We start from the raw sequence: 13,282 nt of genomic DNA on the forward strand, positions 1-13,282 counted from the left end.
GACAAGCCTTATTATACCTATTTTGTTTCAAAACCATCTTCAAGATTCTTCTGATTATTTTCTTACCCGTTGAGCCAAAGTTCTTTCCTGCTAATTCATTTTATGGATATATTTCCCGCTCTTTTTTGATAATTATGGAAAAAATAAATTCTTCTCTAATCTCATTGTCTTTGAATCGTGATTGCTCATTTAGCACTTACCAGATTTCTTCTAATATATTCATTTTTTATTTTAAAATTTTTAACATCTACCTACTTGCAATATTTATCTTGCAGGCCAAATTTTTACATTGCTTAAAATATCGATTTAAACAGAATTAAAAACTTTACCATTAGCATGGATGAAATTTCTTATGGATCTACATAACTCCTAAGTACAACTACATTTAATCTAAATTTAATGAATGTAACCTTATCTACAAATTTGTTCCTTTTTTATACTATAGATTAGCATGTTCGAATGAGTGATTGATGACCAACTTCTATTTTATTCTCTGAAAAATAGCATTCCACTCATTTACAACTATCTCGAAAAGTTCTTACTCAAAAAATTATTCTGCGGATTGCAAATTTTAGTAGGTATTTAAACCTTTTTATGCAATTAAACTCTCAAATATGCTATCCTTGCACCAAATATCTTAATGCATCCACACGATCCCTCCCTAATTACTAAATTATACAATAGATTGCAGCATATCATCTAATCTTGCCACCATTATGACCTAGTCCCCCCTCCCATGTCTTTTTACGTCCAAGTCCCTCACCAAGGAAGACGAGGTCTAACTAATGGACCGAATCTTGGGCCATACAGCTCATCAAAACGGTGGGTCCCACGACACACAGTAGTAGAAACTCGGAAAACGCCCACCCCACACCGTCCACGACCAAGCTAGCCCCTGTCCAACCTCCTAACTAATGCTAATTAAAGCAAACAAATAGCTAAATATATAACTCTAATCAGTGGAACATGATAACAGCCATGCATCCGGCTCCACACCCAGACTTGCACTCACCAACTCACCGGACCAACAGGCTCACAGCCGTTGGATCTGAGATCAAACAGGCGGGACACCCCAAGTCAATCAAAAATTTGTACCAACTTTGGAGGCTCGATCCAATTGGAGAATAATATAAGTATTAATAATTAAAGTATAATATATAAATAACTAAGCTGTCTCCTTCCCCGGTGCAATCTTCGTAGTACGATTTAATATTAATGCTCAAATATATTAGTCTTCATGACTAACATTTTTATCGATTAATTTAGGGTAGAAATGAACGTGGCAAACGGTAGGAGGGTAATTTGGTCATTAAAAAGTTTATTGTCGCAGCGGTGGCAGCGGGACTGGGGGGGTTCTATATACACCCCCTATTGCTAAGGACACCCCCCAAAAACCAAAAAAAAAATACCCAAACTAACCTTTAGTGTAATTACCTTGTTTCGGCCGCAAAGGTACGAAGAATCGGCCTGGATTTGGGACGAAGAATCGGCCGCAAAGGTACGTGTTCTACCTTGTTTCGAAATTTTTTTTTTTCACGGTTCGTGCTCCGTTCGGCACTGGATCGCCGAACAAAAGGCTTCTGTTCGGCTGAACAGTGCCGAACAGAAACCTTCTGTTCGGCAATCCTCAACCGAACAGAAGCCTTCTGTTCGGCTGCACAGTGCCGAACAGAAGGCTTCTGTCCGGCACTGTGCAGCCGAACAGAAGCACTGTGCAGCCGAACAGAAGGCTTCTGGTGCCAAATCGCGTGCCGTGCTGAATTTTGTGCCGAACAGATCCTCTGATTCATTAATTCTTGGTGATAAATTATTTTATATGTAGGGCTATGCTACAACCGAATCGAGTATAATTGGATCAGAATTTGTACTGGATTACACAAGCGAATTTACAACTTACGAGGTATTATAATGTATTGTGCAATTTTGTATTAGTTTAGCGAGCTATTTTTACAACTGTGTACTTACATAAATTGTTTAATGTATAGATCTTCAAGAGTAGAGAGGACTTGTGTAATTGGTGTCGTGAAGCTGGGAGGCGAAATGGTTTTGTTGTTGTAATCAAATCATCCGATGCAGGTACCATTTCTAAGAAACCCAGAATTACGTTAGGTTGTGAGAGGGGTGGGACGTACCGAACCAAAAAAGAAAAGCGAATAAAGACTGCCTGTGGGACAAAGAAGTGTGGATGCCCTTTTGCATTAAGAGGAAAGAAATTGGATACTGCGGATGATTGGATATTACTGGTCGTATGTGGAGTGCACAATCATCCCGCTGCAGAGAATCTGGAGGGGCACTCATATGCAGGGAGATTATCTGAGCAGGAGACGGAATTGTTAGTGGATATGTCAAAGAGTTTGGTTCGTCCAAAGGACATATTATCCACATTGAAGGAAAGAGATGCCCTCAATGTTACGACTATCAAGACTATCTACAATGTACGTCAACGGTTTAAGGTTGTAGAGAAAGCCGGGAGGTCTGAAATGCAACATCTATTAGGTAAATTATCAGAGGCTAAATATATTGAGTGGCATAGGAATTGTACTAATACGGATGTTGTGCATGACTTATTTTGGGCACACCCTGGCAGCATTGATTTGTTCCGTGCATTTCCCCGTGTGTTGATAATGGATTGCACGTACAAGACGAATAGGTATCGTCTTCCGCTCTTAGAGATTGTGGGGGTGACATCTACTGACATGACATTTTCAATTGCTTTTGTATACTTAAATTCTGAGCGGGAAGAAAGCTATACTTGGGCATTAGAGAGATTGCGCAGTGTCATAGTTGATGATGTTTTGCCTGAGTTGATTGTTACAGATAGAGACTTGGCTTTGATGAATGCAATTCATAGAGTATTTCCTACTGCTAGACATTTATTATGTAGATGGCATATTAGTAGGAATGTTTTGGCCAAGTGCAAAAAAATTTTCGAATTGAAGGAGAAATGGGATAAATTTATTATGAGTTGGAATGTACTAGTGCTGTCCTCCACGGAAGACGAGTATAATGATCGCTGGAGTGCACTGTAGAGAGAGTTCGGTACCTATCCAGATGCACTACAGTATGTGTCAGATACTTGGCTGAGCAAATACAAGGAAAGATTTGTTGCGGCGTGGACGGATACATGCAGGCACTACGGAAATGTGACGACAAATAGGTATCACAAATAAAGACTCATTTAATTTTAATTTGCCTCAATTGTTATATCTAACTTTCATTTGTTTACTAGGGTCGAGAGTGCACATGCAAAGCTCAAAAAGCAGCTTGGATCAAGCCAAGGAAGTTTCGAGTCATCTTGGACTAGAATACATGGATTGATTGAGTTGCAGCACAGCTCCGTTAAAGCCTCATTGGAGAAGAGTTTATTGGTAGTGCAGCACAACTTCAAGCCAGCTGAATTCAAAGAGTTGCGAGGTTTCATATCTATAAGTGCGTTAAATCATGTCCTCGCCCAATCGAAACGAGCCAATTCAGTTGGGTTTGATGATTCAAATTGTGGGTGCGCTATTCGACGCACACATGGTATACCATGTGCTCACCAGATTGCGCGGTACAGGGTGGAAGGTCGGCCCATTCCTCTCGACTGCATAGATCCTCATTGGAGGAAACTTGATATTGTGCCTACCCCCCCCGTGCAGCCAATTCAGTTGAGTTGTGATGCAGAGTTAGATTTGATTGCGCTACGATTCAAGAAGTTAGATGGGGCTTCTCAATTGCAGATGATCAAGAAGTTACGAGAGATTGCAAGTCCAGATAGTACACCTCTTTTAGAGCCTGCAAAACGGAAGACCGGTTCACGTGGGCGCGCTTCAATGAAGGTTGATACGTCTACTCGACGTGACCCATCTGCGTTTGAGTTGGTTCTATCTGGACAGGATAGTTATTCACCTGGTGTTGAGAAAGTTACCATCCGCAATCCATCTACTCAGATTCAAAAGAGGCGGCCCAAGCAAAAGGTAAGTACCAAATATTTATTTCCTTACAATAGGTATCACAACGTCTACGGGACGGTCCGTGCCGTGCCGGTATGTGATGTGCCGATACGGGACATGTCGGAACGTGCCGTGCCGAGATGTGCCGATACGGGATGTGCCGTGCCGAGATGTGCCGATACGGGATGTGCCGTGCCGAGATGTGCCGATACGGGACATGTCGGGACGTGCCGTGCCGTGCCGGTACGGGATGTGCTGAGACGGATAACTATTTGGATATTTCTGCCATTGTTACATATTTTCTATCATTTAATATTATTTGCAGGTTTTTCGTACTAGAGCCCAGTCACATACGCCCATTATCTATATTGATGCTATTTCTTCTGTCTTGAGACCATACATCCAGCATATCAAGGATGTAAAAGCTTATGGGAATTGCGGATTTAGGGCAATAGCTGACTTACTGGGATTTGGAGAAGATGACTGGGTGCGTGTTAGGAAGAATTTATTGTAAGAGTTGCAATGTCATTCGGACCACTATCGCACATTATATGGTGTGGAAGGGACGATTGCTGAGATCACTCATGCATTATCATATTATGATGATTGTCCACCATATGACAGATGGATGACTATGCCGGACATGGGTCATCTTATAGCATCCTGCTATAATGTTGTCCTATACCATCTCTCGTTGCAACAATGTCTGACCTTCCTACCTCTCCGTTCTGTGCCAGTACCTCTTCTATCCCGCAAAGATATCGCTATCGGATTCGTAAATGGAAATCATTTTGTTGAGGTACTACGTTCACAACACTTGCGAATATTTAATTTTGCTTATTTAATTTTGCTTATTTATAATTTTGTAGCTATTAATATTTTCTTATTTTTAATTTTGAAGGTGTTCTTGTTGCCGGGACATCCCGTTCCGCCAGTAGCGACCAACTGGCGAAAATATCATCTTCCTTGTGCTACCGGATGGGAAAATTCATATGAAGCCCGGATTCAACAGTTCAAAGAGAGCATCTCACCTAATGTTATAATTAGCGAGACAATAGAGTTAGATTGATTGTTTATATATGTACAATTTTTGAAAGTTGTAAATTTTTTTGGGCTCTTAGAGTCATGTACTGTGAAACTCCATCATCAATATAAATCAAAAAATATCTGTCTTCGCATTGTTAGATTGATTGTTATGTGCACTGTTATATTTGTGTAAAATAGAACGGGCCAGGCTTTACAAAGATTACACGTAAATGTACCAAAAATATATATTTTTCATTAATATCAACAGTTTCAAATTACACAAAAAAAAAAAGTCGAAGCTACATAATCAAAATAAAGGCTCCATCATCAATCCCTATGACGCCGTCGTCGACGCGTGTACTGCTGTACGTCCGAATGAGAGGGTGCTGGATCCGAATGAGAGGGTGCTGTACTCGGGCCAGGCTCATCACCCAGAAGTAACTGATGCATCTGACAAATAGCATGAAATAGGTGCCCGGCACCTAGTGACGTAGCCTCTGAGGGACCCATCCGTACAATGTCGGTACTGATACCGAGTGCATCTGCAATACGCCGCCGGTGTATGTCAGCATCATCATGACCTCCCCTAGCTCCAGAATGAGTACTCGAGCGCAGATGAGGAGGCTGAACTGCAACGTGCGTGATACGGAGATACCACTCCATGTATCCCGGTACGCTGTCTGATGGCCGGGTAACTGGGTGGCTCCTGCTCGCCTAGCTCAGCACGTGGTCCTCCCACCGCTCCCAAAGCTGATCCATATAGGAGTAATGTATCCGGTACGAGCCTGCTGTGGAACCTCTGTTGGCTCGCGTAGGGGCTAGTGGCGCTCGAGGGATGGTCTGAATACGACCAAACTGTCTAAGAACCCTTTCGGGATGATAGGATTCTACGATATCAAGGCACTTGATGGAGCCACTAAAAAATGCGATATCAACATATGGGCGATCTCCCCGAAGCCGATGATGGGGATCCCAAATAACCTGCAAAACAAAAGGTCCATTTCAGTTTTATACTATATCGCATATTAAAAGTACTGACAAACACAAGCAAATGGTAATATGATACGTACCTCATCGATGCTCAAAAGGTCCAATGACTCACGTAGAACCACTAAATGGTCCATCGTGGTACGGGATGGAGTACCGGGCATCCAGCGGTGCACGCGGGGACTGGCATCAGTATACTCAAGCGACGGGTGAGGACTGAGTGCTGGAAAATGCTCATAAATCCATGCCTGCAGAAGCGTCATATAACCACTGATCTGTCTCACTGATGACCTCGACGCAATCCCCAACTGCCGATACAAATATGCTAAGGCAGCTGTACCCCAGGCATATGTGCTCACCCTATCCAGATCCCGCAGTAAACACAGATACGCTATAGGCATCCTGGTCCCACTCTTATCAGCAAAGAGTGTGCAGCCTAACAAAAATAACAAATAGGCTCGTGCTGCACACTCTATCCTCTGCTGGCTGTCTCTATCAGATACAGAGTGAAACTGAGTCCTCAGCCACTCCATCCTCACAGACTGACCGCGCGATGACAGTACCTCCTGACGTGCGTCTCCAGCTGACACCCCCAACAACTCCACAAGTAGCTCCTCAGCATCCCGATCACTCATCCTCTCAGGAGAAACTGCTACTGAGGCACCTGCGACAGGAATTCCTAAAATGGCGGATACATCATCCAACGTGATAGTGATCTCGCCAAATGGTATATGGAAGGTGTTCGTCTCGGGCTGCCATCTCTCTACGAAGCCCGAAATCAGAATCTTATCGGTGAATCGATAAGAGCACTGTACTAACTCTATGAGGCCCGACTGCCTCAATAGTGCTTTGAACCTGGTATTTGGTTGGTTTGAAGACCACCACTTCCATTCACCAACCTTGGCAGTATGGTTCATGCACTTTAGTGGAGCCCGTTCCTGTAATATAAATGTATAATTACTACTACTTTATAAAACATCAATAAACAAAATATAATGCTATAACAAATAAACAATACCTGTTGCCTCCAGATGGAAGCTGCTATATGCGTCCTGAAACTGATCAGGACGGACTCATCCTCTGGACCTCCTGGACATGGTCCAACGGACTCATCGTCTTCGCCCCTAGCGGGCATATCATCATGCTCTGACTCAGGAGAGGGCGATGGCATATAAGCAGGCTCGGGAGAAGCAATCCTAGCACGACGTCTCCTAGTTGACGCCGTAGGTCTAACTCTGGAGGGACCGGGATCCATGTCTGAAAATATAGAAATTCAATGTTAGGCTATATCAAAGAAAATAATTCAATTGCATACATAAATGATAAATGATAAAACAAGCCAAAAAAGAAACAAGTTACTTCTTGGAATCTACATGATTGGGTTTTGTGATAAATAATTCAATGTTACTTCAATTGCATACATAAATGATAATTCAAAAGTATACGACTCGTAAACTCAAGACATAACTCAATAATAGACTTTACCTAAAACTATGCCGCAGTTCTTAGTTTTTGTTTTTAGTTTTTGTTCGTTAACTAATGTTGTAGTTTTATTATTTGATAGAGCATTTGATATGAGATAATCATTCCAAGATCAAGAATGACATCGATGAAGGTAACAAGATCATCATATTCGGATGCACCATGTTAATGCTATATGATAATGATTCTAAATTATCCCTACTTCTCAAATTACTATCTAATCTAGTAATGAAAAACTTGTCCTTGATGTTGGGTATCCAATTCACCCTAAGGACGTGATCTAGGTTAAAATTTGGGAATAAAAATAATCCTTAGTCTAGCAACAGAAAAAAAAAAAAAAAATTTGGATTCGGCCCCATGGGGACCAAGATACATTGGGTCGGCCCCATGGGGCCGAACCAATGTATTTTGGTCGGCCCCATGCACCAATGTATTTTGGTCGGCCCCAATTGCAGCGGGTCGGCCCCATGGGGCCGACCCAATTGCAGCGGGTTCAAAGAACCAGTGCCGAACGATTTGGGGAGGCGGGGGGGGGGGGGGGGGGGGAGCTACCTCGAGGTGGTCGTGGAGGCGCCGGCGAGGTGCTCGTTGCTCGGGAGATGGCCGGGGAGGTGGTTCCGGGAGAAGCCGGCGAGGTGGTCGGAGATCGGGAGAATGCCGGCGACGAGAGGGAGAAGGGGGAACGGGGGGGTTTTGGGCGTTGGCGAGGTACTTTGGGCGGAACAGTTCAAAGGGAGACGGAGGGGGTTTGGCCGCCGGCGAGGTGCTTGAGGCGAGGTTTTTTGGGCGGAAGGGAGAAGCCGGCGGGTGTTTTGGAGGGAAAGAGCGGGGTGGGGGGGGGGGGTTTGGGGGGTGTAGAGAGCAATTTAGGTGAGGGGGTGGGGAGGGTGGGGGGTAATTTAGGAATTTTTAATTTTTTAGGGGTGTCCTTAGCAAATGGGGAGGTGTAGAGAGTATTTAATTTTTTTTTAATTTTGGGGGGGGGGGGGGGGGGGGGGTCCTGAGCAATAGGGGGGGTGTATATAGAACCTCCCGCGGGACTGGCGACTCCTAAATTCTAAATCCCATAAAAGACCTCACACTTGTCAGAGTCCGAACTTAACAAACCAAATTGAATGCTATTAAGGGCAGATTAATCATTTGCGTTATTTCAAAGAAGAGAAGGGTTTATTTGTTTTAGAAGATCAGGGGATACAAATGGGTGGCATCTGAAGTAGGTGAACCATCGGACGGTCAGGATGGAAGGATGGGATGAAGCTTTTTTTTATTCCTGCGGGACAGCAGAACGCTGCCCGTTCTTAAATGCCCGAGCGAGGGCGGGGTTGAGCCGTTGAGGGCGGCACCATTCTCGCGCCCGGCAGCGAGCTCCGAGGAAATTTCGGGATTAGACACTCGGAGTTCTTTTGGTCTACAAAAAGCTCCCTCGCCCCTTCTCTCCTTGCAAGGAGCAAAGGAGGGAGGCTGTAAGATCTTTTGTGGATACCCCTCTCGAAATATCTCCCCCTTTACGTTTTAGTCCCTCGCTGTGTGCCTCCGTGATCGCCGGGATGGGCTCGGAGCTCATCTACAGAGGCCACGAGCCCCAGCCCCACGACGGCGACGGCGGGTACTTGCCGAAGCCCCCGAAGCGGTGCGGGTGGCTCTCGCGGCCGCTCCGCTACCTGCTCGGCGAGCAAAGGCTCCTCTTCGTGCTCGTCGGGATGGCGCTCGCCTCCCTGGTCTTCGTCCTCCTCCCGCGTGCGCCTCCGGCCGCGGGATCCGCTGTCGGCGCCCACGTCATGGTCGACCTCGTCCGCCGCTCCGCCGCCGCAGGCGTCGGCGGAGGGTACTACAACCACCGGGAGGCGCTCCCGGCGAGGAGGTTCGTCGGGGGCAAGGTGCCGCTGGGGCTGAAGCGGAAGGGGCTGAGGATCGTGGTGACCGGCGGGGCGGGATTCGTCGGGAGCCATCTCGTGGACCGTCTGCTTGCTCGCGGGGACAGCGTGATCGTGGTGGATAACTTCTTCACAGGGAAGAAGGAGAACGTGATGCATCACTTCGGGAACCCCAATTTCGAGCTCATCCGCCATGACGTCGTGGAGCCGCTCCTCCTTGAGGTTGACCAGATCTACCACCTCGCGTGCCCGGCTTCTCCCGTGCACTATAAGTTCAATCCCATCAAGACTATCATATCCTTTACGATTGATGATTTCTCTTCTTCCTCCATTGAAAATTTCTTCTTCTTTTTGATATATTGGATCAGGGTTTTAGTGATAAAGATCTCTTTTCTAGCTCGGAATATTCACCCATATGCGTTCCTTTGGGATAAAAATCTCTCCTTTCTTGCAATTTTTCATGGGGTTTTCAGAAAGTTGCGATTTTTTTCCCTAAGAAATTATTTTTTTTGCGCATTTTTCTATTCTCCTCTGATTTTTGCATGAAGTCACGATTTGTTTTAAAAACGAATTGCTCCGAATCTCTCTCTCCATTTGTGATCTCAGTGCTAAAGTTTCTCTTCTTTCAATTCTTCTAACTCTTTTTACGAGTTCCAGCTTTTCCCTTCAAAATTTCTTAATCTTGCGTATTGCTTTCCCCTGTTTACGCGTTTCTTAGAGCAGAGCATCTTCTTCCACCTCAGAAAACACACACACACACAAAAAAAGAATCTTTATCACGAAAACTATAGTAATTTTCCTTGTAGAACAAAAATGATCTTTTTTTTTCAAAGAATCCGTGGGCTTTTACTCCTATTACTGCTCGCGGTCGTGCGTGGGGACGTGATACCTTCCCTGCTCTTGGGACATCTTTTGCCTTCCATTGTTAACCTTAATTCATCCGGTTTGGGCTCCTGGCACAAGACCAACGTAGTGGGAACCCTCAACATGCTCGGCCTGGCCAAGAGGGTCGGCGCCCGTTTCCTTCTCACCAGCACCAGTGAAGTCTATGGCGACCCCCTCCAGCACCCCCAGGTTGAGACCTACTGGGGCAACGTCAATCCCATCGGTATTCCCCTCCCCCCCTTCTCTCTCTGTAGCTTCGCTTTGTTCCCTGTGGAGGGATTCCGAACAATGCCGCATGGAATCTAACCCTTTCAAAGCTTCAAAATTGGATTTTTTTTCCCCCTCTCTGTTTTAGAAAACAAATGTTCGATACTATTACTTGAATTTTTTTACACGAAACATTAATTAAAGAAAATAGAGATATATTTTTGTTTAAGAATTTGCATAAAAAATATTTCAAAAGAAAGAAAGCAGCATCGAGTGTAAAGTTTTTTCCTATTGGATGGGTGACTTTTGGAGAGAACGGAAGAAAGTTGGGAGGAGGAAAAGGACCAGTGGACCAGTTCCAGAGGTCTGGCTTCCGCGTTGAGGAACAAAAAACAGGGGTGTGCGGTTTACGCTGCCTGTCTACTGACACGTCTTCTGGATGGGCTCCGCAGGGGTCAGGAGCTGCTACGACGAGGGCAAGCGTACGGCCGAGACTTTGGCCATGGACTACCATCGTGGTGCCCATGTTGAGGTGGGCCGCCACTCTACTCTTTTCTAATTATAATTATTCGATTAATTGTTTAATTAGCTGCTTATAATGTAAAATGTATTAATTCATTAACTGTAAAAGTTATTTTTTTTTTCTTTCTTCTTTTTTCACTTATGCAGGTGAGGATTGCTCGAATCTTTAACACGTACGGGCCTCGCATGTGCATCGACGATGGCCGGGTCGTCAGCAACTTTGTGGCCCAGGTCAGCCTCCGCGCTCTTTTTTTTTTTTTTGCATGAATATCCTCTTAAATATCAAATTTTGCATGAATATACTGCCAAAATTGATATTTGCATGGATATCATCGTAAAGCACTTGTTTTTGCTATTCTATTCTTTTTTTATCCTTATTTTTCCACATATACCTATGCCATCTAACGTCGTTAAAAAATCAATGGTTTCAAATTAAAATGGCTAAAATACCTGTAGATGTGTAAGAAAAAAATATATTTATAAGACCATCGTGATGAAAAACAAAAATGTAATTTCAAAATTTTATTTTATTTTTAATTAAAATAAATATGGTTTTTATTATTTGTGTTAGAAGAACTGTTATATTAAGAGTATTTGTGCAAAAATAGTATTTTATAAGGACATAGAAATAAATATAAATTTTAAGAAAGTATTCACTCAAATTTAAAATTTTAGAAGGTATTCGTGCCAAAAAAAAAAAAACTCTTTTTTAAATATGATAACAGTATGTACAAACTTCAAAGTATGCTTTTGTTAATTTAATCGTTTTTAAGATACTTTGTAGTTTAATTAGTGTGCTGAAAAATGGGGTTGTTGGGTGTAATGATTTCAGGCGCTGAGGAAGGAGCCGATGACAGTTTACGGGGATGGGAAGCAAACAAGGAGTTTCCAGTACGTCTCGGATCTGGTAGGGCTTCTGAACTTTTTATTTTCGTGTCTTTTTAGAAGTTTAATCTTTCAAAAAACTGGAGCATATTTAGATTTTAGAGGTTCCAGTTTATTTGAGATTTTGATAGTCGCACTCCTTTGTGAATAAACGAGCTGAGTTTGAGGCTGGCTTGAGCTACGCTCGGCCCATTTTAGTCTGAATTCAATTAATTCAGAGCAAACTTTTAGCTGTAGGCGAGACTGAGAGCTTGAGGCGAGGCTTCCACATAATATACTTTGAGCTAATTGCACCTGTTTATATATTAATCTCGTTGCTGCTATGTTCACTTGCTAGTAAGTATTGTCGCCATAGTTTAAAGATACAACATCCGGTTTACATCCTTCTGGATATAATGTATGCTAGGTTTGCATGCACACATGAATAATTAGTTTTTGTTTATAAATTAAATATAATATATGAGATATATTATTTTCTTATTTAATTCAAGTTTGAGGAATTCAAACATGAGAAGAGGTAGATGAGAAGAGATTGAAGCTCACAAATAAATTAATTTTAGAGAATTTGACGAGGAGAGCTTGAACTGCAGGTCGAGGGGTTGATGAGGCTGATGGAAGGAGAGCATGTTGGGCCATTCAACCTTGGGAATCCCGGTGAGTTCACAATGCTGGAGCTCGCCAAGGTGGTGCAGGAGACCATTGAACCCAATGCCCGGATCGAGTTCCGGCCCAACACCGAGGATGACCCCCACAAGCGCAAGCCTGACATCACCAAGGCGAAGGAACTGCTTGGCTGGGAGCCCAAGATCTCCCTCCGCCAGGGTCTTCCCCTCATGGTCTCCGACTTCCGCAAGCGAATCTCCGGCGACCACTCCAGCTCCGATGCCGCCACCGCCGGCTCCAGCACCGGCACCTCCTAAGAGCCCCCTTCTTCTTTTCATTAGTCAATTCAGGACCTGATCCATGTCATACTCCATCAAAGAGATCAAAGAGAGATGCAGGCCCACTTACATTTCTATTCCTGATGTCTAGGCTCTTTTTTTTTTTTTTACTTGGCTTATTATTCCTTTTTTTTTAAGCCCTATAACTACTACTGCTGCAGTCTGACGATAGCTATCTGCAGAACAGTAGTACCAGAACCTTAGTGACGATCTTCTTTTCTCTCCCATTTTTATATATTTTTTTCTTCTTTGAATGTTGAAGCAGGAGTTCCTTGTTATTTGTTATTCTAATTCTATTACAAATTTAGATGTTCTGTTTCTTTCACTGAATTTTTCATCTCTGTGCGTTGATATGCCCCTTGGCCTTTTCTGAGGTCTTCAGTCTTCGGTCTTCCCTACGGCAAAGCTTAATAAAAGTCGGTATACCTTTGTTCGAAAAGATGCAGGCTAGATTCTAATCCTATGCATGAACAGGGGAAAAAAGTTCTCCACCTCCAAGCTTGTTCTTTCACAGGGTAAAGAGACAGCACCTCCTGGCGAG

The 13,282-nt window shown here is 43.7% G+C and overlaps 1 protein-coding gene across 1 annotated transcript; it reads left to right on the plus strand.

Annotated features, from left to right (window-relative positions):
* Nucleotides 1-8,745: 8,745 nt before the first annotated feature.
* LOC103707234 (UDP-glucuronic acid decarboxylase 2) lies at nt 8,746-13,066 on the plus strand. Its single transcript, XM_008791636.6, has 6 exons — nt 8,746-9,595; nt 10,262-10,409; nt 10,846-10,925; nt 11,063-11,146; nt 11,748-11,822; nt 12,391-13,066. Exons 1-6 carry the CDS (start codon nt 8,975-8,977, stop codon nt 12,718-12,720), a joined length of 1,338 nt encoding a protein of 445 aa, XP_008789858.2. The 5' UTR covers nt 8,746-8,974; the 3' UTR covers nt 12,721-13,066.
* Nucleotides 13,067-13,282: the final 216 nt, after the last annotated feature.

This window comes from Phoenix dactylifera, chromosome 17 (assembly GCF_051530095.1).
Source record: "Phoenix dactylifera cultivar Ajwa chromosome 17, Ajwa_hap1_PhDact_Kaust_v1.1, whole genome shotgun sequence".
Lineage (NCBI taxonomy): Eukaryota > Viridiplantae > Streptophyta > Magnoliopsida > Arecales > Arecaceae > Phoenix > Phoenix dactylifera.

Bases quoted from the DNA above. Each gene is read 5' to 3' on its own strand.
- LOC103707234 (XM_008791636.6), top strand. From the start codon at position 8,975: ATGGGCTCGGAGCTCATCTACAGAGGCCACGAGCCCCAGCCCCACGAC. The intron at 11,147-11,747 runs GTCAGCCTCCGC...TAATGATTTCAG, and splicing joins TCAGCAACTTTGTGGCCCAG to GCGCTGAGGAAGGAGCCGAT. The intron at 11,823-12,390 runs GTAGGGCTTCTG...CTTGAACTGCAG, and splicing joins TCCAGTACGTCTCGGATCTG to GTCGAGGGGTTGATGAGGCT.